This window comes from Mandrillus leucophaeus, unplaced genomic scaffold (assembly GCF_000951045.1).
Source record: "Mandrillus leucophaeus isolate KB7577 unplaced genomic scaffold, Mleu.le_1.0 Scaffold150, whole genome shotgun sequence".
Classification (NCBI taxonomy): domain Eukaryota; kingdom Metazoa; phylum Chordata; class Mammalia; order Primates; family Cercopithecidae; genus Mandrillus; species Mandrillus leucophaeus.
In genome coordinates this window covers 3,904,714-3,930,678 of record NW_012101477.1, presented here as the reverse complement: position 1 = coordinate 3,930,678, position 25,965 = coordinate 3,904,714, and the positions used below count along the sequence as shown (strand labels likewise).

Below are 25,965 nucleotides of genomic sequence, written 5' to 3'. Positions count from 1 at the left end.
GACCTGGGAGTCAGGGGACCTAGGATTTAAGAGCAAGCACCACCTTTAAATCACTGCCAGCTATGGCTTGTCACTCTGCCTCATGTAGCCTCAGTTTCTGGGCTATAACCTGATACTGGGCAAGGTGATCCAACCCCTCGAGCTTCCTGTTTTCCCTCATTCCCTCAGGTTAAGTTAAACACCCTTTGGTAACTCTGCCATTTTTGGACAATGGAATGGATTAAAAGCACAGTGATAGGTTGGTCAGTGACTGACTGGTCTTCTAGATAGAGGTGCAGTCTAGTAGAAAAGGTAATCTTGCCACTTCTAGCTCTGAGATCTTGGACAATCGAGGTGACCTTCCTAAGCTTTATTTTCTCATCTGTAAAATTAGAATAAAAACACCTCCCTTTGGGCCAGATGCGGTGGTTCACACCTGAACTTTGGGAGGCCAGACAGCCTACCTTTTTAGGGTAGGCCTAAAACTTTGGAAGGCCAGGGCGGACAGATCACTTGAGGCCAGAATCCTGTAATCCCAGCTACTGGGGAGCCTGAGGCCCGAGAGGTCACTTGAGCCTTAGAGGTGAGGGTTGGAGCAAGCCGAGATTGTGCCACTGCACTCCAGTCTGGGTGACAGGGCGAGACCCTGTCTCAAAAAATAAAAACAAAACACCTCCCGTTAAAGGTTATTATGAAGACTAAGCATAAAGTATAGAAAGTACTTCGCTCAGTAAGTAGAAGCTGCCGCCGCCGCTGCTGCTGCTAGAATTTCCTAGCTTCCTTTGGAATTCTTGTGTAACTTTTTAGTAAGGCAGACAGTCCTTTTCCTGAGAGCATTCTCCTTACCAGAAGGAGTCGCCTAGCAGAACAGTGTTGGCACCGTCAGATGCTTTGTTTGAGGTGCAGCTTAGACTTTTTTTGAGGGAGACCGGATAAGTGGCTGGGTGTCAGGGAGCAGCTTGCTCGTAGCTGTTAGGAAACTTGGCCTGCTTCCCAAAAGATTATCTATTATCAGCATTGAAGAGGGCGTGAAATTGATTAGCACTGACGGAGAGTAATCGCTGCAGCCACTCTCCCAGCATTCACAGAGCTGCTGTGTGCCACGGGCACCGGGGCCCTGCCGTTCCCTGACAAACATCTGTCTCCTTGATGCCAAGGCCGTTTTGCTGGGCACTGGCAAACATTCCAAGGCCATTAGTGCTCAGCAGCCTCAGTGTTATGCAGAGAGCCAGGGCGGGTAGGGGTGAGGGATGAGTTTGTGAGCAGCGTTTGCTGCCAGCACTCAGGCGCCATCCTAGCAGATGAAGCCGCCTCACAGGTGTAAAGTGACTTAGAACAACACGACCTCCTTTTCACCTCTGCCTCATGCCGTGTGCTCTCTGAAGTCGCAGACAGTTTGTCTCCTCACCCCCATTAAATTTGAATGTCCTACACCAATTGGGAGCTCAGCAAATATTTGTTGACTTGAATTGAATGCTTATTTTTCGGGCATTTTGATGACATTGACTATCAGATCAGTAATGAATAATCTCTCACATACCTCACCAAGTCTGCAACCAAAAAACCTAAGATAACAGGCTCAAGTATTGGTATTTTTATTGTCTCAGCCATCACCTTCCCTGTGAACTTCAGACTTCTCTGGGTGCAGTGCAAGTGCCCATGGTTTGCAGTTGACCAGGTCACTAGAGAGAATCTAGTCATTTGGCAAATGTTGATGAGGTGCCTGCAAAGGCAGGCACTGACTGGGGGTGAGAAGTAAAAATGCCAAGAAAAGAATGGGCCTAGGGGTGGTGTTACAGCCGAGGACTGGAGGGTCCAGGGAGTGGGGAGAGGTCATCTAAGGCTGGAGTCACCCTAAACTCTAGGGGGGCTAGTTTTGTGGCTGAGCATTCGTGCTGAACCTAAAAAGGTAGGGATGTCTAGGGCATTTCCAGTCTGGAGTGAAACAGCAAAGGAGCAGCAGTGGGAAGCCAAGTGAAGGCGGAGAGGAGGGGTACCTTCCACTAGTGGAGGGTGTGAGAGGAAGAGCATGGGCTTTATAGCCAGGCTTTTTCCTGGTTCTCCGACTGGGCAAACAATTGAACTGGCCTGTCCTTATTTTCTTCCTTGGTGGTGTTTGGTTTGTGTTTAAGGTGTATGTCCCAGTTTGTGTACTTTGAGAAGTTATGTATGTAGGGATATGATGTCAGTGAATGTATTATGCACGAAAGCTGCTTGCACAGGGCCTGGCACACAGAAGGTGGTCAGAAAACCTTTAGCTTTCTTTTCTCTACAGGGACTGTTTGCGTCCTCACTGCCCCGTCCCTGCACACATGCACACACCCATTGTCGTGATTGCCTGCTACAGGAGGTTTTGCATGACTTGACTCTTCCCTGCTTCTCCAACCCCTTCTCCTGCCACTAGGCCCCTCCTGCCACACAGCCTTTCTTTCCTTCTTTACATTTCCCACTCCCTTCTGCCCTGAGCCTCCTCTCTCTGCTGTTCCTTCTGCTATCAGGTCTCAGTAAAATGTCGCCTCCTCAGAGAGGCTTTCAGTGATTACCATATGTAAGCGAGCCCTCTCCCCCTAGCTGCTTCAGAACCTGTAATTATTTCATTTATTTGTTTACGCTCTATCTCTGGGACTGTAATCTCTCTTGTTCATCATTTTCTCAGGACATTGTGCCTGACATTCAGTAAATGAAAGACCACTGCTCAGTAGGTGAAATTAGTATCTGTCTGTGAGTGTTAAGGAAGATAGGGCGAGTCACCCTGGGCTTTCCACATTATTTCTTAACACTAATTTTTAACCCTGATTTGTGTTTTCTCTGTGATTAGACCCGTCACTAAAAATATTTAAGTACGGTTTTGTGGATTCTGTGGCATAACTGTAGCAATATTTAATAACGAAAAATACTTGGAAGAATCAACAGGACTGAGAGATAATTGTATACACATTTAGTTCAAATCGCGTATTACAATAATCTGTAACTAGCAAAGACTTCCATGTCCTGGGCAGTGGCCTTCTGCTTTTATGTTGTATTCAAAGTCTCTGAGATTCCAGGGCCATAATGTCTCTGGACATACCCTAGTGGTTTCTGGTGAACAAGATTAGGCCTGAACTTTTCAAGGGCATGTAATTCTTAAGACCCATCTAGTGAGCAGCAGTTCTTGTGGTCTGGAAATATCCAGGGTTCTTGTCTCAGCAGATTTCACCTGACTCCCCAAATGACTTGAAGCCCAGAAAATACTAAGACGCCTGTTGTTGGGAAGGCATCCTGACTTCTTGTGGATTCCTTCCCGTTTCCATTGGCTAAATGTACAGAGCGTGCCTGGCTTTTGGCCGTCAGAAGGAAGACATAATTATACAGGTACTAGCAGGGTTTTTCTAAAAGAGGGAGGAGAGCCTTGGAGAGAGGTTTTCTCTTTTTCAGTTCCTGGGAAAATTATACTCAGCAGGTTTGTTCAATAAAGTGTTCTTACCACATACTTTACACCGTAATGACTTACAAATTGCATGCTAATTTTGTCACGGTTAAATCATTCCAGGCTTTACCTGAAAAGAAAAAGATGGACTCCTTATAATGAAACAGTATCCACAGGACTTGATGTCTTAAACAGATTTTGTCCTTTGCATTCGAAACTCATTTAAAGATTTATATGAAAGGGGGTGAAGTGCAGGAGTGAATGTGTGGGGTACATGCGCCTAACACACTGGGTGAGATGGTAGACAGTGAAAGTGTGAGGCTGCCATCGATTTTTCTGCTAACTTGCTGGAAGATTCTGGGGCAAGCTTTGAAAAAGAATCCTGCTGAGAGTTCCTACCAGCTCCTCTCCCACTGCCAGCCTTTTTTTTTTTTTTTTTTTTTAGACAGGATCTCATTCTGTCACCCAGGCTGGAGTGCAGTGCAGTGGCATGGCATGATCACAGCTCACTGCAGCCTCAAACTCCTGGGCTCAAGTAATCCTCCCACCCCAGCCTCCTGAGTAGCTGAGACCTCAGGTGCATGCCACCACGCCCAGCTAATGTTTGCATTTTTTTGTAGAGATGAAGTCTTTCTATGTTGCCCAGGGTTTACTTAAACTCCTGTGCTCAAGGAAACCTCATGCCTCAGCCTCCCAAAGTGCTGGAGTTAGACCTGAGCCACTGCGCCTAGCCTAGGCTCTTCTTTAAACCTGTGGTTCCCAAACTTTCTCAGTCCATAGATTTGCCAAAAGACAGCTTACAGCCAGTAAAGGCTAGTGATGAGGGGGCTGGAGGCAGAGGACGTGGTGCTTTTACCTAATATCCAGTTTCGACCATTTGCTCATTCACCCTCTACTGCCTCCCTGCCTGCCCCCTTGCCAGTCACAGTCATCCTTCTTGCTCTTGGAAGAGAAGTCAGAGGACCTGAATTCTTGTCTCACACCTCTGCCACTTACCTTGCAGTATGACCTTGGGCACTGTTTTGCCTTTCTGATCCTCTCTGTCCTCATTCAGTGATGCTAATAGGCTCTCCCTCTACCAAGCTCCATAGGCTTGTTGCAAGGTCTGCTGAGATCGGGGCTAGGTGCCAGGGCCTCCTCAATCTCTGCAGACTCATGTAGCCAGCTGCCACTTGGACATCACCCATAGGCTCTTCTGACTTAGCGAGTCTAAAACCAGGCTTGTGGCCCTAACCCTATATAATCTCTTCCCCTACTCCCCATATTAGGGCAGTTTACCAGTTTGACCAGGTCAAAAACCTAGGCATCATCTGTTTACTCCTCTGTCTCCACCTCCCACCTCTCGTAGTCTGGTCAGCTTACCTCTGATATCTCTGCAGCCTATCCACTTTTCTTTCTCTTTACTACCAATACTTACATTCAGGCTACCATCATTTGTTTTCTTCCCTTAGTGCAGCACCTTCCTAACTAACTAGTCTGCCTATCTGTAGGTTTGGGCCCTCCAGTTCATTTTCTACACAACAACCCAAGATTTTTCTAAAATGAAAATTCATGTATGCACTTCTCCACCCAAACACAATAAACAGTGGCCTTGCATCACCTTCGGGATGCAGTCTAACCTTCTGTGCTGGCCTCATGGTGCCTCACCCAGTTTGGTGCCTGCTGGCTGCTCTAGCTACATCCCTCACCCTTGTGATGTGCGAAAGCCTTTCTGTACCACTCGCGCTTCCTGACCTTGTGCTTTCTCAAACCTTCTAGACATTGGCCCGTTGCTCTGAACTCTGCCCAGAATACCTCTCTCTGCCATCTTTTCCACATCCATTTCATGAAGCTGGCTAATTTCTTACTCTGTATCCTTCAGAGTTTTGAGAAACAAATTAGTCAATAAACATGTATTGAGTGTCTGTCATGTACTAAGCATTTTGCTTAGTGTTTCCCTGACAGTTTCTGCAGAAAGTCTTCCCTGAGACCACCGGGAGCCCCTCCTGTTTGCCCCAAGTGCACCCTTGCACTGCAGTCTCAGGCTGAAGATCAGGGACTCTGGAGCCAGACTGTATAGACATAAATCCTGGCTCGGACTCCTACCAGCTGGGTGATTACAAGCAAGTTACTTAAACTCTCTGCTTCAGTTTCTTCATGAGTGAAAAGGATGAAAATAATAGTACCTATCATTATGTAGGATTGTGGGGAGGATTAAGTAAATGTAGTATATGTAAATCCCTTGGAATATTTCCTGGCACAGGGAAGTATGCCCTAAGTGGTAGCTATTATTACAAGTATTTTGGGCCTGCATGCTTATGTCTCTCCCTCTAAACTAACTCTAAGTCTTCACAAATAGGGACTAATCTTATTTACTTTCTCCGTTTCTCCAGTAGGGTTGTCATTTTCAGCCTTGTATTATTGTATCTGCTATCACAGAAGTACTGATTCTCTCAAGACCGGAGTATAAGTTGTCAAAATTCAAATGAGCAGTCTGGGTTTTTTTTAATTGGGGATGTAAATTTAGAAATTGACTAAATTTAAGTAAATTTAGAATTTGCATCACACTTGTGATGGCAACATCATGGTAATATGGAAGGAACATGAGTATGGCGTCATACAAACCCAAGATTAAATCTCAGCTTTGCCACACGTGATCTCTGTTCACTTGGGAAATGCCTTGCCCTGTGTGTGTGTGTGTTCATTTTCATGATAGCTTTATTATAGGGTCATTTTGAAGATTAATGAGATTGTTTGTAAAAGTCTGCCACATGCTTATGTGCTAAGACAGAACTAACATGTAGCCAGTCACTTGTTTATGGGCAAAGCTGTGGTCTGAGAGCCTTGGATTCTTACCAAAGCTGCCATCAGTTAGCTGTGCATTTTTGAAAGAATTTTCTTTTACTGATTCTCCAGGCTCAGTTTTCCAGCTAAAAGACTTGCAGTTTCTAGGATTCTTCTCTAATAGTCCGCCCTATTTTAGAAGATTTTGGAAGAAGATTTGTTTTGCTGGTGTTAATGCTTCTCCCATCTCTAGTTACTTCCCTCTCCCATGGTTCAAGTTTCTCCCCTTGCTTTGGAAGAAAATAGGCAACCAGCATTTTCTGAATGGTGAGGCAATTCCCACCCATGACTGGAGACCGAGTGGAGGCCTCAGGTTTCAGCTCTGAGTCATGTCCCATGTTATTAAAGCAAGAGAGGTTCGTATTGGCTTCATAGCAGCCTCTTTTATGACTGTCTCCTTTTATCAGCAAGGGGCAGCTCACTGCCTGTCAGGGGCAGATTAGAAATGACATCCGCATGCTTATTTGGAGGGCTTGCGACTTGACTGCTGAAAGAGATGGAGGCGTGTGGAAAGATGGTGATTTGGTAGTGCTCCTGAGGACAGATTAACATTTAAAGTGAGTATGTGGCTGGAAGAGGGGGAAACACACACGCACACAACCCTGCAGAAATGGCACCTTGGTGCTGCACATACCACCTCCTTGTGTATCTTCGGAGATGAATCTGTTTATTTTAGCAGCCCCCAAACAGGCTTATGCTGCTGTGAATTGCAATCTGTTCTACTTAATGCGCCATTCACTGAATTACCATCTAAGTTTTTATTCTAACCCTCTCTTATGGAATGAACAAAACAAAACCTATCAGAGTATCTCTCTCTCTCTCTTTTTTTTTTTTAGCTCTTTCAGATTGCATGTGGAATTTGCTGGTGTAGCTGTAGATTTTTTTGTTTTCCTTTTAAAAGTTTCTTCAATGTATGAGGAAATTATAGGCCAAGAAGCTAGGTGATCTTACATTTTAATGCTACTGGTTTGCATTAGTCACCAGATACGGCATAAAGAAAAATATCCCATCTATTTGTTTATACGCTAATACTATGAAAAGTGCATAAAACAAAGCCTTTTTCCTTTTTCGAACTGTAAATTGAACACAGCCTTGGAGCCAAATTTGCATGAGTTTCTGTCCTGTGTCTGTTCTGTTTCCTGTTCCCCGTGAGCTTTGTGACCTTAGGAGAGATTCATCTCTTTAAGCCTCAATTTCCCATTTGAAAAGTAAAAATAGTAATAGTTTTTACCTCTTGGAATTCTTGCGAGGAAAAATGAGAAATCCATGAAAGTGCTTAGCACGGTGCCTGGCACTCAGTAAGGACTTGAGAAGTTTCCCTATTGTTAGGATTCGGTTTTTGCTGTCCATCTCTTGCCAGTGTGAAAGGACTAATAGAAAAGGCCTGGGACTATGGAATCACATTCCACTCAAGTCTTCAACTGAAAGCCAGTGGTAGTCATTTGGCATCTGTCTCATGTTTTCCATCTGTGAAATCTGAAAATGGTATTTGTTGTACATACCCAACACAGGGCGTGTACAGCAGGTAAGGTTAATGCAGGTGCCCTGCTTTGCACAGTAAAAAATGCTGCATGGATGCTGAGTTGTCATTGCTTCACAAAGAAGACAGTCACCTTCAGGCTCTTCAAAGGTGAGAGTTGAGTGAATTGATTTGTGGAAGACTCCCTTTAAATCTTAACTCTCCTGTCTTGTTCAGATACAGTCCAACGTACATATAGATTTTCACTCTGAAGTTTTGTAAAGTGAGAAATATTTACGACACTTAAGGAAGTTACTGGATTCCTGGAACGTCCCTTTAATCTCTGCTCATCACATTCCCATTTGAAGGGTACGTGACTTGCACGCCCCTGTTGTCTTAAAATGGCCTAAGGTCACAGCAGATCCAGGGGTTGTGTCTTTGTCACGGCGAAGATGAATTTATTGATGAAAGGATGAGCTAATCGTCAGTGTTGACCATCATGTCCTGTTGCAGCGGTGATGTGTGTCTCCAGCTTGAGGCATTTCTCATAGCGGCTCCTCTCTCTGGGAACGCCATCAGCCAACATCCTAAATCCATCCACATACCAATATGCAGGTAGAAATCTGTTACAGCTGGCTATTGAAAGTGCTTTGGTCCTGGACATGCCCCAGATTATCAAAGCCAAAAGGAACCTTCAGGAGCACCGGATCAGGGAAAGAGGGGTGAGGCACACTGCCACTCTCCCCTCCTGCAGTCGGGGTGGGCATTGCTAATGATTTCAGGGCTGCTTCCGCTGAGCTTCGCCTCGACTTCACGACAGATATTTGTATCATATTCTGTACTCACTGCAGTGGGTTGAGTTGGCACTTTGGATGAACTCTGTTTGCCTTCCCTGATCTAGTGCAGGCTTCCTGTTTCCAAGCAAAGAAGCTGAGGCCAAGAAAAGTTAAATGACTCGCCTAAGGACACTAGTAAATTAGTATTCGAGCTGGGATCTGATCCCATTTTCTTAGGACTCTGTTCCACCTTGGCAGAGGAACTTATTTGTAGAATTTATAATATATATCATAGTTAAGTGGAGTTCCAGTATCTAATTTGAATATTTCCTGCACTCACACAAGGTCTCTTGAGAGGGAAAGAAGGCAAGGGAAAGCTGGGTGCCTTCTTTAGAATGGGATATTTGTAACCTGTTAGTTCAGTCTCCATATACTAAGGAGGTTGGGAGGCAGGTATGATCTCCACATGGGCCAGCTAGCTTCTGTCTGTTCTTTTCCTTGCCATTTTTAAAACATGTCTCATTGGTTGGTTGGGCATAATTCAGTTTTTCCCTGCCACTAGAGAAACAAGTGCACTTGTATATCTTTAGTGCATAGCCGTCAGAGTATTATTATAGATCAGACAGCTTCAGTTCCTCCAGGACCTTTGATGAGGGAAGGTATAAGGCAGGGAGAAGCTTGCGGTGATAATTTTTTTCTAGAACTCTTACATTGCTTCTCCAGAGACTGACTCCTAGCCAGCTGATCATGGGTGGAGTTTACAACAGCCATTGTGGAGTTTCAGGCACGCTTCAAAGTTCTTTCAGATGGCCAGCTCTACCTCCTCACACACAGATAGCCAAGGAATCATCTCGAGTCCTTATCTCAAGATCAGCTTTTTATGTGGCATCTTGGGGACCCATAAAAGGAGTCAGAAGTGTATTAATCCATTTATAAGTTGACCCTGTCTATATGGAGTAAGATGGGTGGAGAATAAAGGTGACGCCATCTTCTTTTTAAAACAGACCAAAACTTGAGAAGATAGAGAACTGCCCACACTTTCTCACTTTCTTATTTTCTATAATCATTCTGCTTGTTTTATTTCCTTTTAAACACTGAGTACACATTTATGTTTGGCTTCCCTGAATCCATTCAGCAGTAAATATTCCATGCCACAGAGTTGTAACAGGCTAGATAAGGGCTATCCTGACAACAGTCAACTTCACTGCACGCTGGTTTCTATGGCACTTCTAAAACTGTCAGGGCAGAAACTTCGTCTTCAGAAGCCAATCTCTGTTTCATCTCTGTGCATGTTCAGTGCAGCAATGGTGATGCGTTTCTTGGAGATGAGCTATAGTCGTATCTCAGATCTACATTTGAAAATTTCACTTTCAAATCATGTGGCCATACGGCTAAAAGTAGAATGTCGAATTGAACATTGTCAGAGTCTTGATGTTCTGAGGAAAGAGAAGAAAATGGAGTTTGGCATTGCTCTGTTGAGTTTGTTCTTTCTACATGACAATATAGAGAAACTAGAAGGTGCAGTGTGTACCTAACTGGTTAAAAGAAGATCAGATGATGGAGAAAAGTATGAAAAAGGAAAAAATCACCAGGGCTACTGCTGACCTAATTAGAGAAACTTAATTTTGCTAAGCTCCATTCGTGAGCCTCCTTATCACACTAATATTTAACATCTTCCTTTGTTCTCCAGACAACTCTGAAATCTATACCCACACAAACATGGTAGCATGAAAAGAGCATGGACTGGGGTTTGAGTCCCAGTTCTGCCACCCACTAGCCTTGAGGAGCTTGTTCTGCCTGAGCCAGCTTCCTCATCTAAAATGGGGGTAAGAATCCCCGCCTCTCAATATTATTATTATTATTATTATTATTATTATTATTATTATTTGAGACGGAGTTTTGCTCTGTCCCCCAGGCCGAGTGCAGTGGTGCGATCTTGGCTCACTGCAATCTCTGCCTCCCAGGTTCAAGTAATTCTCCTGCCTCAGCCTCCCGAGTACCTGGGGTTACAGATGTGCACCACCACTCCTGGTTAATTTTTGAATTTTTAGTAGAAACAGGGTTTCGCCATGTTGGCCAGGCTGCTCTCAAACTCCTGGCCTCAAGTGATTCGCCCCCCTCAGCCTCCCAAAGTGCTAGGATTACACATGTGAACCACAGCACCTGGCCCCTGCCTCTCAATATTTCTGAGAGGTAAAGGAGTTAATATACAGAAAGCCCTTGGCACTATTCTGACACATAGTAAGCCCCCAGTAACATGAGCTGCTCCTCTCTGGTAGGTGGGTAATGACAGCAGTAGTTATTATCCAGACTGCCTCACGCAATGTCTAGTATGTAGTAATCAATCAATCAAAAATAATATGATCTACCGAAAGCTGTGATCTAATAAGCCAAGAAACAAAAAAACCTCCTCTTACCCCTTTCTGTTTCCATTAGTGATACTGATGTCCCACTGTTGTTCTCTCCAAGTTGACTTTTCTGTGCCTTTATGCATGCTATTATTTCCTCTGCTTGGAATGTCCTTTTCAGCCTGTCAAACTCCTTCAAAATCCAGCTCAGATGTTACATTTTCTTTAAGCACTCCTGACCCCACCCCCCATACAGACTTAGTCCAGCCTTCTTGTGGGTTCCCACAGCACTCAGTACAGTTTGAAAGGTCCTTTATAATAGTCATTATTACATTTTTCAAAAAGAATTTCATATTCATTAACCTCATTAGATTATAAGCACCTCGATTATGTAGACTGTTTTATCTTTGCTGTCCCAGCACAGCACCTGGCACAGTTAGCTGTTCAAGACATCTCTGTTGAGTGGGTAAATGAATGAGTTCCACTTCAGGTTCCCCTGTTTGTAACCTCCCGGGCCTCTTCCCTTCCCTTCCCCTTCTCACGTAGGCTGATACTCTGGTCTTCCAGCTATGCACTCTACCTGCTTCTCCATGCTCTAAGCCGATGTGTCCATCATTTGGCTGTTTGCATATTCTGATTCATGACATTTTCCTGCACAGTGCTGGCTGACAGTCTGTAGCCCATCATATCTGACTTCTCTGGCCAGCCTGTATGCCTGCTATCAGCTCACCCTCCAAGGCACAGTCCTTCCCCATTTCCTGATGTTTTCACTTCTGCCCCAGCCATGCAAGTCTCAGCACACACAGCTCATTAAAAAGCTTTGAACTTCTCCCTTCATTGTTTTTCAATACTGTTTGGCAAATGCTTTCCAAGACCCTACTAAGGGCTGGGCACAGTGCCTCACGCCTGTAATCACAGCACTTTGGGAGGCCGAGGTGGGTAGATCACCTGAGGTCAGAAGGGGAAACCAGCCTGGCCAACATGGTGAAACCATGTCTCTACTAAAAATACAAAAATTAGCTGGGTTTGGTGGCGGGCACCTGTAATCCCAGCTACTTGGGAGGCTGAGACAGGAGAGTTGCTTGAACCCGGCACTCCAGCCTGGGTGATAAGAGCAAAACTCCTCAAAAAAAAAAAAAGCCTACTAAGCAAAAAATGCTACACAAGGTGCTTCCTAGGGTACAAAGATGAGCACAGTACAGCTCTTACTTTCAAGGAACGCACACAAGGAAGAGGCATGGATCTGAATGGCTAGTTCAAGGCAGACCGTGGGAGGTACCACAACAGAGGTACAAATCCAGGGTGTGGGGGTTTGTACTGAATCCTCACTGAAGGGGACTGAAAAATCATATCTGCTTGGGGATCTCAGGGAACATTTTGTGAGGCACATCACATTGTAGACTTTCAATATATGATGATAGAGACTGAGGAGTGGGCGGTACCAACACGAGGAGCAAGGCAAGACCAGGAAGGGAACCCAGGCCTGTCTGGGCTGGGCTGGGGTGAGGGAGAGTGAGCAGAAAGTATGGCCAACAAAAGTCTTTTCTTGTAGGGCCTTCACGCAACGCAAAGACTGTACCTCTAAGGCACTCCATTCTGTTGTCTCTGCCCATCATGCACCCTGAAACCTTACCCAAAAGTCACTTCTTCCAGGACGCCCTTACATTTCACCCAACCCCGATCAGCACCTATCACAATTATTTTAACATGTGGGCACACTATACTTACTTTCTGGCCATTTCCTAGAAGTTTGTGACTTCTACCGACCTCTTCAGTGGTTAAAACCAGGGCTTCCCTTACCTCCATTTTCCTTATTTTACTGCCTTAATTCAGTGCTTAGGGTAGTGTTCTTGCCATTAGGCACTTAGTAGGGCCAGAGGTCTCAACACTGTGCCAAGTTACTCATTTCCACATCAAAGATGAATCCCACACGATTCCTATCCCTGGGGAATCCGTTTTCTAGCAACTGGTAATTATGAGCAACTTAACCTCTGTGTGCTTTGGTTTCTAATTCATACAGTGGGATGAATAATCCCTTTCCTGCCCTTTTAAAATTTGGTAGTAACTGCTGAACACTTCAGCGTTCCGGAGCAGGAAGTCATGATTATGAGTAAATGAGAAACTAAAGAGAACCTTCTATTTTTAAACTCATTGGACATCAGTCCAGTGCTCCATGACTACCTCGTGAACATTAATGCTATTACCAGATTACCAATGAATTTGCTACTAAATGAAGCTAGGAATTAGTGTTAGTGATTTGCCAGGCAGTACAGGGCCTAGCAGTCTGCAGGCCAAAGAGGATTCAGGTTTTGTCAGGGGCACAAGCTGCATTTCACACGTCTAATACCCCCCAGTCTAAAGCCCTAATAAGTCACAGGAGTCTCCTCTGTAACCCTAGACCTCTCAGACTTGCTGTCCTCATATCCAGTCCTCCCAAGTAGATTCACTCATTTCCACATCAAAGATAGAGGCCTCATAGGAAGGAGATGAAAAGTAGCCTTGTGTTGCTACCGGGCTGGCCCCCCGGGCAAATAAAGAAGTGCATTATCTGTGTCTAAATAGTCTCTGAAGGATTCTTGGTGGAGATTGATGACCACAGTGGTGAGTTCTTCGAATGTGGAAGAGTGGAAAGCAGGATCCCAAGGGCTTCCGTCAGTGACAGGAGCCCGAATTGTCAGAAGGAACGGTGGCCATAAAGCTACCAACAGAATTATGAAATGGATTGTTGCCATCAGAAGCATATATTGAGTACCTGCCTTCTTAGGCCCATGTGCTAGTCACGCAGAACAAGTCCCCGCACCCAGTTCTCACTCCTGAGAGCTCATGGCCTAAACCGGATGTCTGGCTGGATGCAGTGGCTCACACCTGTAATCCCATCACTTTGGGAGGCCAAGGCAGGAGGATCACTTGAACCTAGGAGCCCAAAGACCAGCCCAGGCAACATAGTGAGACCCTATCTCTACACACACACAAAAGTTTTAATTAGCTGAATGTGGTGGCATGCACCTGTAGTCCTAGCTATTTGAGAGGCTAAGGTGGGAGGATCACTGGAGTCCAGGAAGTCGAGGCTGCAGTGAGCTAACATCATGCCACTGCACTCCAGACTGGAGGAGAGTAAGACCCTGTCTCAAACAAACAAAACAAAAAAACGGAGATGTCTTTTTTCCTCTCATTGTCTCATTGGCTGCATAGATATGTACTGAGCTAGGGCCCTACCTTCACAGAGCTCACAGTCCACTCCCACGAAATAAAGGCTGGAGACAGAGAGAGCTGGTGGGGACTGAAGTCAGTGTGAAGATGATGGGGAGGAGAGGAGGTCATGTTGCAGAGTGGTTTGTCAAGGTGCTCTCAGCAATTTTAGAAAGGAGAGTTGTTAGCCTTAAGTAAAAATCGGGAAGGCCTTTGTGATGGATGTAGCTTAAAAATGATGTGAGATTGAACCATACCCCAGAATCCCAAGGAGGGAAAGCAGTAGGGCTCTGAGCCATCTTGGCAGAAGTGTTCACAGCGCACAGGATGAGGGGTGGGAGGATTGGGGTTGGGGGATGGTAAAGATGTTAAAAATTGATTGCACAACTCAATATATAAAAGTTGTTAGATTGTACACTTTCAATGGATTAATTGTATGTGAATTATATCTCAATAAAGCTGTTTTTTGTTTGTTTGTTTGTTTGTTTTTAAAGGAATCTACTAGGGAGGACTGGATATGAGGACAGCAAGTCTGAGAGGTCTAGGGTTACAAAGGAGACTCCCGTGACTTAATTAGGGCTTTGGCCTGGGGGGTGTTGGATGTGTGAAATGCAGCATGGCCTCTGACAAAACACCTAGGCCAGAGGGCTTATGTACGCAAGTTGGGTGCCTGTGCCATTGGTTTCAGAGTTGTGGAGAAAGGGGACCTTTCTCTGCTGTGGTTAACTTGATTTGGAAGGGAGATTTAAATATACAGATGTTCCTCAGCTTACGATTGCATTGCATCCTGATAAACCTACTGTAAATTGAAAATATCATGAGTTGAAAATGCGTGGCTGCTGGGTGTGGTGGCTCACGCCTGTAATCCTAGCACTTTGGGAGGCCGAGGTCAGGAGTTTGAGACCAGCCTGACCAACATGGAGAAATCTCGTCTCTACCAAAACTACAAAAATTAGCTGGACGTGGTGGCACATGCCTGTAATCCCAGCTACTCAGGAGGCTGAGGCCGGAGAACTGCATGAACCAGGGAGGCGGAGGTTGCAGTGCGCTGAGATCGCGCCATTGCACTCCAGCCTGGGGGACAAGAGCGAAACTCCATCTCAAAAAAAAAAGAAAAGAAAATGCATGGCTGACTGGGAGCTGAGGCCACTACCAGCCTTGCACAGAAGTACAGTTTCTACCACATGTCTGTCACTCTCACCCCATCATAAAGTTGATCCATGGTAAGTCAGAGGCCAACTGTACCTTACAGAGAGATTATGGAGGCCCAAACCAAAGAGTAAAAAATGAGTGGAAGCAGATAAATAGCTTAGATTTGTGTCCCTTCAGCTTTTTTTTTTTTTAAGCTTTTTTTATATGTGGATGAGATCATTTTGGCCCTGATTCATCAGATAGGAAAAAATAGACTTTAAGCTCGCCTCCTGGGGCCTCTATAGTCCATTAAGAATGAAGAATGTGAAAGGTACTTTAGAGTAATGGGAGATGTAGACAAATCAAAAAGATGAGGTAGTTTTCTTTTGCTGTTGTTGTAGTTGCTATTTTTGTGTGTATTATGGCCAGACTAGGAGTTCATTCTTTCCTCCCATTCACTGTCCAGCTTTTATTCCTAAATGTTCATTTGTTTCTAGGACATGGTCCGGCGAGGAGAGATCATAGACAATGACATCGAGGAGGAGTTCTACCTCCGGCGCCTAGATGCGGGGCTCTTTGTTCTCCAGCACATCTGCTACATCATGGCCGAGATCTGCAATGCCAATGTCCCCCAGGTAGGAGGGTCTTCCGCTGCATGGGCCTATCCATCCCTGCCTCCTTCCTCGCCAGCTGCTTAGGTAGACTCTCAGGGAAAGAAGGGGATCGCGCTCTCCTTGAATTCCTTTACTCTATGTGAGCCTTCTTTTTCAGGGATGGGGTGAGGTAAATAATTTCAAGGTGATACATTCTAGTGTGTCAGGACAAATGGTTGTCTGTCTTTCTCTACCCATTTTTTCCCTTATTAGATTCGCCAGAGAGTTCACCAGATCCTAAACATGCGAGGAAGCTCCATCAAAATTGTCAGGCATATCATCAAGGGTGAGTTGGATGCTACTTATGTCTGGGGCTCCAGAGGTCTGAGGCTCTGTCAGTATCCCTGGTATTTGGTGCGGAGCATTTTCTGCACTGAAAGCCTAAGTTGTCCATTTCACTGTGTGTCCAGGTCATCTTTGTCAGAATACTGAAGACTAGCCTCGTTGTTCTCTGCCTCTGACCCTCCAGTTCCAGAACTTCCAACCATAAACAAGAGGCACAAGGGCTTGAAACAGTTGTTAATTTTTTTAAAAAAGCAAAAAATTCAATTCCAAACTACACATAGTAGAAGGAAATTGCTTTCTTAGGGAAAAAAGCAAGGAAATGACAAGAAATACAATAGTCCTTCCTTATCCACAGTTTTGCTTTCAGTTACACACAGTCAACTGTCCAGAAATAGATGAGTACAGTACCATAAGATATTTTGAGAGAGAGAGAGGCCACATTCATATAACTTTTTTATAGTATATTGTTATAATTGTTCTATTTTATTTAGTTATTGTTGTTAATCTCTTACTGTGCCTAATTTATAAATTAACCTTTATCATAGTTATGTAGTTATCATAGGTGTGGATCTATAGGGAGAAACACAGTGTACATAGGGTTCAGTACTGTGTGCAGGGTCAGGCATCCATCGGGGTCTTGGAACATCCGTCAGGATGCGGGGGACTACTGTAACTGGAATTCTGCAGTGAATTGAGGCAATGTGGAGTGGTGGAAAGAGTATGCCTGCCTTCCGGGCCTAGCTCTGCCTCCCCTAGCTACGAGCATGATTACAGCTGTATATTTACCTGGGAAGAAATTTTGCAAAGATTACAGGAGGTACTACAGCGTCCAGTCTGTACCTGGCACACAGTGGGTGCTCAGTCAGTGTGGGTATCCCTCCTCCCCACCCACCCCATGGAATTCCCTAAATGCTGTTGGATCTTCGACTGGACCTGACTTAGCTGGAGAGGCCTCTGGCCAGTGAGCAAGCCCCCAGTCACAAGGCAGGGCCCCTCTTCTGAGCTCTGGGTGCAGCCCCACCCTCAGCCACCTAGGGACTAACTGGGGAGCACCGGCTGGCACGTGTGGCAGTGGAGGCCCATGTGGGAATTTCCAGTACTGACGATGTCTGAGTTCAGGGAGAGTCCAGATGGACTGGGTAACTGCAGACAAATCAGTGTTCCCCTCAGGCTCTCATTCTGCCCATTTCTAAGATGAAGGACTAGGCTAGATTTACTCAGAGCTTGCCTTTAAGTTGCTTCTAGCTCCCATTCCAGGTGGCAGATGAAACGTGAAGATAAATGTAGTCCACACAGCGAAGCAAAGCAAGGTTAAGAGCGTGGGCTCTAGGGTCAGAGGCTTCTGGATCCGAATCTTGGCGCTGTTGTTTACTCTGTTACCTCAGGCAAGATACCAGTTGTTCTTGTGACTGCCTAGAATGGGCAAGGGGATTGAATGAGGTGACACAAGTTAACAGCGAACGTTAGTGTGAGTATTACAAAATACCACGAAGATCATTGTCGTCATTATTTTAAGTGAGACATGGCCAAAATCCTGTGGGAAGCCTTGTGAGAGCAGTGGCATTGAACTGGCCTAAGAGGCTAGGACAGAGGCAGTCCAGAAAGAAACAGCACTGTGAGTGAAGGCATAGGGACTGGAAATCTCGTGTCTGCTCAGCCCTCCCCATCCGGGAATGGTAAATCCATTGTGCCCATTTTGTAGACAGAGAGTATGAGGCATTGGAATCTGTTGTTTTCTCCTTAGAGAAAAAGAGAGTAAAGGGGTCCAGTGGACACACTTAGCCCCACTCATGCCTTCCGGAGTGACACGCTGGGGGCTCCTCCTCAGTGTCAGATTCGTGTGAATTACTGCTCAGAGCGTCATTTCGCCTCCTCCCTGAGGGGTAGCTGTGGTGATTTGCAACTCCAGCCTTTAAATGGCATTTACTTCTAACGCCCACTTGTTCAATTAGAACTTCTTACTACACTCAGTTCTGCTATCCTGCACTGAGTGTTCTCCCTGCACCTCCGTCCATGTAATCAAAACAGTGATCTTCCAAGAAAGGGAAAGCATTTTTAATGGGTGCTGACGTGTGGTAGTGGATGTTTTTCTTTCTCAAACCCTGCCACGCACAACCTAAGTGATTCGCAATTTCCCATTGTTGTGAGCCCCGGCCTCTGTCTCCCTCGGATCCTGCTTTATTTCCCCAGTGCCTTTTAAGGCGCTGAGCCCACGCTGGACAGTGAGTGGAGGGTTGTTGAGTGGGCGCCTGGGCAAGCGAGCAGATGAGTGAACTGGTGAAGGGTCTGCACAGGCGCCATCTTCACTCCCACCCCTCTGCTTTTCTCCCCCACTGCTTTCTGCCCACCCTCACCTCTACCACCTCCATGCAGACCCTCGCAGCCATCCTTCCAGGCCTGGGTTCAGCCCTTCAATTCTCTCCCCATCAGCCTTCATAGCCAGCTCCTTAGTCCATCCCACCTCTTCTGCTTCTGAACTCAACCTTGAATCCCTCCACTTCTCTGCATCCATTATTCCCATCATAGCACCCTGATTCTTTCCATCCGAGCCCTTATCACAACCTGTGATTGTTTTTATTTATGTGTCTGTTTACTGCTCTTGTCTGTCTCATACATTAAAATATAAGCTCCATGACGGGACATTGTCTGCCTTGTTCACTGTGTCTCCCCAGCACCCAGAGCAATGCCAAGCACATGATGGGAACCAGTAACAATTTCAGACATTGTGGAATGAAACCTTACCCTTGTATGAATTTAATGTGGCAAACATTGACTGTGACTCTCCTCGGGGCTAGCTGGGCACAGTGCTAAGTGCTGTGCTAGAGGTGTCACACCGCAGCTGCCCTCATGGAGTTTACACCCTTCCGGGGACATAGAGTATAAATGATTGACCATAATCCAAGCCCAGTGGAACGCATGCTCCAGGAACTACTCAGCTGGCCCTGCTCGATGCCAGGCTCTGTGTCCAGTCCTAGAGATACTAAAGGAATAAGCGAGATCCCTATCCTTCAGGCGTTCACAGTCTAGGGGAAGAGGCTCAAAACTAATTAGAACGTGCTAAGCACTTGTCAAGTTGTGAACAGTGTGCTGAGGGTGGGAGTGTCACAGAGGCAGTTATGGAAGCAGGGAGGGAGCCGCTTCTCCTCCTCAGGACTAGGACTGGTGCCCAAACCAGGCAGAGGGAGCAGAGGCCCGGAGGAGGACAGGGCAGGATGCAGTGGCCTTGGGGAGAACGATAGCCTGGTCAGGGGGTCCAAGCAGAGGTGCAGGAGGCTGGAGTGTTGGGTGGGGTGTGGCTGGACCGGGCTTCTGAGTTCTGCTAGGTGCACAGTGAGTTTGGTGTACCAGGGGTGACTGCATCCGTTGATTGACCAGCAGACAGCAGACATTCTCAGCCCGGGGAATCGTTTGGGAAATTTGAGGTCATCAGTGTGGAGGTGATATCTAGAGTCTGGGAATTGAACGCCATTGCTCAGGTTGAAGAGTCCCCGAACATCACGCTGGCAATTAAAAGAGTTCTCTGTAGATGGAATGTTGTCATAAAGGGTTCTCAGCCCTGCCACTGGCATGCCCCGTCCTGCCTCACCCACGCCAGGGGAAGCCAGTCTGCAGCAGGGTGTGGAGCCTGTGTGGTGTGGCCTGCCTCTGGGAGCACCCCTGAACAGGGTGCTGCAAGGACCCTCAGGAGCCCTCACTTGGGTGGAGAGGGTGGTGCTGAGGTTGACAGGGTTGAGGCTCCCATGGAGGTGGGAGGGTTGGGCGGCTGGGCTCTTCTGGGACCCCCGTCCAAAAAGCCCATCTGGTTCTTCTTTTCATACCACCCCCACTCCTCCTACCCTTCCTTCAATCGAAAACCCAAGAAAACAAAGCCTCATAAAGAAAACCAGCTCATCAGTCTGTCCTCTTTGATTTTAATTTTGTTTTTCAGTTTGGGTTGCTTCCTTTTTTTTTCTTTAACATACTAATTAGATGCAGGCTTTTTTCTTTGATTTTATGGCCTACATATTTCCTAAGTTTTGCTGGCAGGATGACAGCTGATGTATCCCTTGAGGTCTCAGGAAAACGCTGATGAGGCAAGCCCAGCGGGGGACTTTTCCCGTTATTTTTCAGCCCCTACTCTCACAATTTCCTCCCTCCTCTGTTGGGGGTGCCAAGAGCGCAGGGAATAATTGATGGCTCATTAAAGCCCCTCGCTCTGCACACTGCTTACTCGGCACTCCCGACGTCCAGCCTTCCCCAGAACCGGCAGCACCTCTGGCCGGAGGACTGTGGGCCCTCCTAGGGAACCGTGGTCTGAGGACTGAGATTACCACAAAGAGAAAGGCAGATGGGGCTGTGTGCTCCGCGAGGACAGCAACAGACTTCCTGCCATTTATCGCTGTGGTGCTCGGCGCCCCGACTGGCAGAGAGAAGGAGTCAGTTACTGCAGTTGGGGTGCGTGCTGAGGTGGTGCTGTAGGCTTCTTTGTGCTATTCCAGAAATCCAGGACCACGGTAGGTAGAGTGGTCACTTACCGAGCTCCTACCTCCTCTGGGTCAGACATTTGGGGTACAGCGTCATTACCTCTGGTCCTCACAACAGGCCTAGAAAGCGGGGTAACAAGGAGACTGAGACTCACTGAGCTTAGTGGAGGTACCTGGGTCTCTGGTGATGTAAACTGGGTCCAGACTCAGAAGGAGCTATGCACAGCGGTAAGGAATGTGCCAACTGCTGATTGGCCCATATGCTCCTATGGGCTTTTAGGAGAGCAGAAAAATGCAGGGCACCCACCTTTAGGGAGCGCCCATCACAGGGTGCTAGGCAGGCTTCTAAGATAAGTGAGACACCCAGGAGACTCTGTCCCCCGCAGGCATACTTCCCTCACGAGTCAGGTGACCGACCATAGCGCAAAGCAGAATGGAGCCGGTGCTGGGATGCAGAGGTCCAAGGGGAATGAAGATGGCACAGTTAACTCACAGTTAATCTGGCTGGACATGAAAAGGAGCCCAGAGATCCAGGGAGGCTGTACGGAAGGCTGTGCGGAAAGCGTGGCTTCTTTTTTATTTTTTATTATTGTAATAATAATCTATCATTTTGACCATTACTACCATCACTACCATCTATCCACAGGCCTTTTTTTGCATCTTACAAAACTGGAACTCCCCGTTCCTCCCTCCCCCCAGCCCCTGGCAGCCACCATTCTGCATTCTGTCTCTGTGGCTGGCTGCATGGAAAGGGTTTCCGTAGGCAGCTGTGCACGGGCATCATTGAGCAGTCATCGCCTTGGCCGTGGCGTTGGAGCTGTGACCTGAGAATGCTTTGAAATATCAATATTTGTGCCAAGGGTTGCAGTGGAAGCCGCTGGCCAGTCTTGCCGCTGTTTTAGTCTCCTGGTGAAAGTTGTTGGAGGACCACACAGATGCCCGGGAGCAGCCACGGCTACTGCACAGCGGCTGGTTTGCAGAGGAGAGCTTAGAGGATTACTGACTCAAAACTCTCACTGCTGGGCAAAAAGAATGAGCCAGGAACTTAAATGCTTTTAGAATTTGGCCCATGGCCCTTTGATTTGCGAGTATTCTTTATGGCTTAAAATCTCCTCCTAGTAGCTCATAAACGTATTTCCATATTGATTTGGGGCTCTTGGTAACCCAATTTGTCTGTGTGGTTGTAAAGCTGCAGAGGCTGATAGGATTTATCTTTTGATGACATGTTGACGTGTGTGTGACTTGCACCTGGTCATGGATACGGTGTCCTGCAGGGCATTTGGAGGCAGGAAAGGATCATGGAGAGAGACTTGTATGTTAGCCCTGTAGCCAGCGGCCTTGACAGGGCTCAGAGGCATCTTAAGGACACCTCGAGAGCTTTCCAGCAAAGATGTTACATTTGCCTTAGGATTGCTGCCCCCAGGCCTCACACCCAGTTCACCCAAGAGGGCTCTCTTGAGCGCTGCCTGGGGTAGTGTGGTGGTGGTATGCAGAGAGGGAGGGAGAACCACTCTTGGAGAACCAACTGTGCTAAGACCGTGGAGCCTGCAGTGAGTTGCCCAGGTTCACAAGCAAGCTCTGTCTGTCGCTTTCTAGTGTCTGACCTCAGGCAGCTCTTCCCCTCTCCAAGCCATCGCTCCTGCATCTGTAAGATGGGGAGAACCTGTCTCAGAAGGCTGCTGTGAGAATGAGATGAAGTGCTGTATGTATAGTGCTCACATGGTGGCTGGCACCCGGAAAGTGCCTGTTACATGTTAGCTGTCTTTATTGTTATAGTTAGTGTCCAGGCTCACCCAGGATCAGACATGCTCAGACCAGCATAAATTCTGGATCTCTGTGTAACTCTGGGCAAGTTAGTAGGTAACATATTTAAGTCTTGGTTTCCTCCTCTGTAAAAAACACAAACAAAAAACACGTAAAATAAATCCTGCCTCTCTCAGGAAGCCTCCAAGGTTGAGATGCAGTTGGGTGCCTGGGACCAAGCTGCATACTCAGCGAATGGAAGCTCCTTCCTTCCTTGACCTAATCCGTCCGCCTGGAGTTAGCAGCAGCTTGGACTGAGATGCCACCGGGAAAGGCAGTCACCGCACACAGGCTCGACTTCCCGGGGCCTTGTGGGGGTGGGTGGGTGTCAGTGGGTGCTTTTCCAACCAGGTAAAACATCCATGGGACTCTGAGAACTTGACCGTTAGCATTGTAAGCAAGGGTCTTTCTCTGTAAGCGGGTTTCATTTGAATGACATCCCTGATGAAATTAGAACTGGCAGCCTAGCAAAATGTTCTACTCCTGGAGAAGCGCAACTTTCAACCTTCCAAGTTCCTTGTTGTTGTCAAGGAATCTTGTTAGACCTGAAGGATTTTCCTTTCTCGGTTTCTATTTTGTGGTTATATGTACATCTTCAAGAGTTTTCCATGTGAAAATACTGGGCATTCCTCCTCTCTCTTCCCTCTTCCTCCTGCATTTTTAAAAAGGTGAACATTTAAGGCTTAAGATTCATGGATCTGAACCAGGCTTGTGAATACTGGTCCAGGTCTCCACCCTGGAAGATGACTTTTCCCCATCCACCAGCCTCGGTGCCCCCTCCCTCTCCCTCTCAACATAAACAGAACAGCTTGTATTCCATGTCTGAATAGTAAACCTGCTGTCTAAAGTTTGCTTTAATATTTATGTGTTCAGCACTGCTGCCTGTTTCTGAGTTCCATCAAAGCCTTTATTATAAGAGCATTTGAAAATGTGGGGGAAGTAGAGAAAGGAGTTGACGTGTATGCCATCTTTCTCACTCTCCACCAACTTAGCCCCTTTCCTCTCTCCTCTCATCCTTCTCTCCCTCTCCCCTCATCCTGCAGTCTCTTTTCCTCTTATACACACATGCACACACGCGCACACACACATACAGCAAAGAGAACACTTTCCCAAGACCTCTGGGAGGGCTCTGTTCAATATTTATAAACTGCTGCAGCAGCTGTAATAACCAGAGGTAGCTGGCACCACCACAATTTGCTCCAAATAGGACTCTGCCACAGAAACAAAGACTGAGCAAGGGCAAAGGGTGAGGGTGAGGTGCCTGGGGGTGCAGCTTCCCCGGGCAGTGGATGAGCACCAGGCCAGGTCGTCGGACCTGGTTCTGGGCCTGACTCTGTGGCTGGCTCACTCTGGGACCCTGGCCGTTCACCTGCCCCCTCAGTGCTGCAATAAATTTCTGAGAACCCTTCCAGCTGTGATATTTGGTAACTTGGCATAAGAGAATGTGACCCCAGCCAGTCCACCCACATCTGTCCTGGCCACCGAGGCCTCTGTAGCACAAGACATTCCTGTTTTGGAACACTCACAGAGCAAGGGTTTTTCCCGGAGACCGGGGCCCAGGCAGGGTAGCCTGTTGCTTAGGTAACAGGATGCTGCTGTGAGGACCAGCCTACTCCCAGTGGCTTTTTAGGGGCCTTTTTTTTCCCCCTATCCACACGTTTCAAGGTTTGAATTCTGGCTCCTCTACATCCTAGACTTGGGCAGGTTGCTTCAGTTCTCTGATAGCCCGTTTCCTCCTGGGTAAATAAGGATGGTGTTCTTTACCTTGTAAGGTTGCTGCAAAGGTTACATGTGAGGCAACATAGATAATGCAGGCACATAGCAGTGCACAGCACATGTTAGTTCCACTCCGCTCTGTGTGGGACAGGCCCTCTTCCGGGGGACACCAAGCTATTCACTGCCTGCGGGCCAGTCGGATATCCTCTTTCCAGAGAGTGGGTGATGTGACTCTGTTTGCTTCTTGGCACAGTTGGAGTGACAGTGGAGACTTGCGCATGGGATGGGTGCTCTGTGTACCATCGGCATGTGTAAGTGAGGCCTCGGCACAGGTGATTCGGCAAAGGGAATTGATGCAGGTATGGGTTCCCTCTGCTTTGTGCATCCCTAGAAAGAACTCAAGGAAGCTGGCTTTACTGTTGGAAAATCACTGCCCCAAAGCATCAGACTGGTTCTCCACTTCCCTCCCTCCTGGGTCTGAGAAGACGTTAGGAGAGCCAAATGTTAGCTCAATCCATTAAGACTCCTGCTTCCAGACCATGCCTCCGGGGATATTAGATGCCATCATGGTCATTTCTCTCTCTCCTGGGGCAGCAACTGTATCATTCACATGTGAGTAAGAGATACCACTGACACGCAGCCCCAGAGCCCTCTCCCGAAGCTCAGTTCCTGTCTCGTCACCCCGGCCCTCTCTCTAAGAGGCCTTAATAGGAGGCATCACAACCATTTGCTGTTGGAGGTGATGGATGGGCCTAACAGAAGAGGATGATTTCCGGGGGGAGACACACAGCTGGCACACGCCTGAATCCCAAATCCCATTTTCTGGCACACATCCAAAGTAAGAAAGAGGAACGGGGCAAAATAAAGAGGTCGCAGGAGCCAAATTATTCCCCCCCCCCCCCCCGCATTGGCGGGGGTGGGGCTGACGGGGAGCGTGAGAGGCCACAAGCTTTGTTTGCTCTCCCCAGTCTTTGTCTGGTTTGGATCAGCAGGTGTTTTGTTATGCAAAAGCCTCTTACTAGAGAGTTCTCTCCGTTTTCTTTCTCAACTCAGGCCCCAGTAAGGGACCAGGGGGCAGAAGTGTAAGCAGCCATCCTAGTCACCCCCTGCAGGAGATCCTTCAGCACCCCACTCTGCTGGGGGCCCTCGGCCAGGCTCAGCGGGGAGGAAGGCGAAAGCCCCTGCCTTCGTGCAGCTCTCCATCTAGGGAGAGAGGCCGGGGGAGGATGGTCTGGCAGTCAGGCCCACGTGTGCTGGAGGCAGTGGCCTGGGGCTGGGCGTGGGAGTGAGAGGTGACCAGGCAGGCTTCCACAGAGAAGACGTCTCAGGAGGGGACCCGGAGGGGGTGTGGGACTTCCCCAGTGCCACTGCTGACCTGAGCAAAGGAGGCTCAGGGAGGGAACTCATGTTCCCTAGACGTTTGTTATTTGAACATTTTCAGAGGGGACCACCCAAGGGCACTTGTGAGTCAGAGCTAGGATTCGGTCGCAGCCCGATGTTGCACCTTTTCCTCTCTGGCTGTGGGCAGGGGACAGTCAGAGGGCAGTGAGGGGTTGGACCACCCCATCCTCCTCCTTCCTCTCCCACCAGATCCCCTACATTTGCTCTAGGAGCCACCGCAGGAAGTCCAGGGTCACCAAATCACCGCTCACCATCTGCAGAAAAAACCAGGGTGACCATGTTATTTTGGGTTACCAGGACACTCTTTAAAAAATGAGACAGAGTCTTAAGGATCACTGTGCTGGGACAACAGGGGAGACAAGAACCCAAACCTGCCCACCGTGACACTCTCCAATGGTATCCTCTGCCGAACTGTTGCCAGAACTGTGCCTGGAGCCTCACGCTCCTCAGGAATGTTTCCTTTCTCTTCCTGGTCTCGCTGAAGCCTGGCGCTCCCACACCACTCCGACCACTGGAGACATGGGAGGGGTCTT

At 47.4% G+C, this 25,965-nt stretch overlaps 1 protein-coding gene across 1 annotated transcript in view; it reads left to right on the top strand.

Annotated features, from left to right (window-relative positions):
- The window catches only part of CTNNBL1 (catenin, beta like 1), a 180,276-nt gene that overhangs the window by 152,421 nt on the left and 1,890 nt on the right, over window positions 1–25,965 (top strand). Inside the window, exons 14-15 of the mRNA XM_011974984.1 lie at window positions 15,609–15,746; window positions 15,978–16,050. Of these exons, the coding sequence (XP_011830374.1) occupies window positions 15,609–15,746; window positions 15,978–16,050 (211 nt within the window). The remainder of the gene's footprint in view (window positions 1–15,608; window positions 15,747–15,977; window positions 16,051–25,965) is intronic.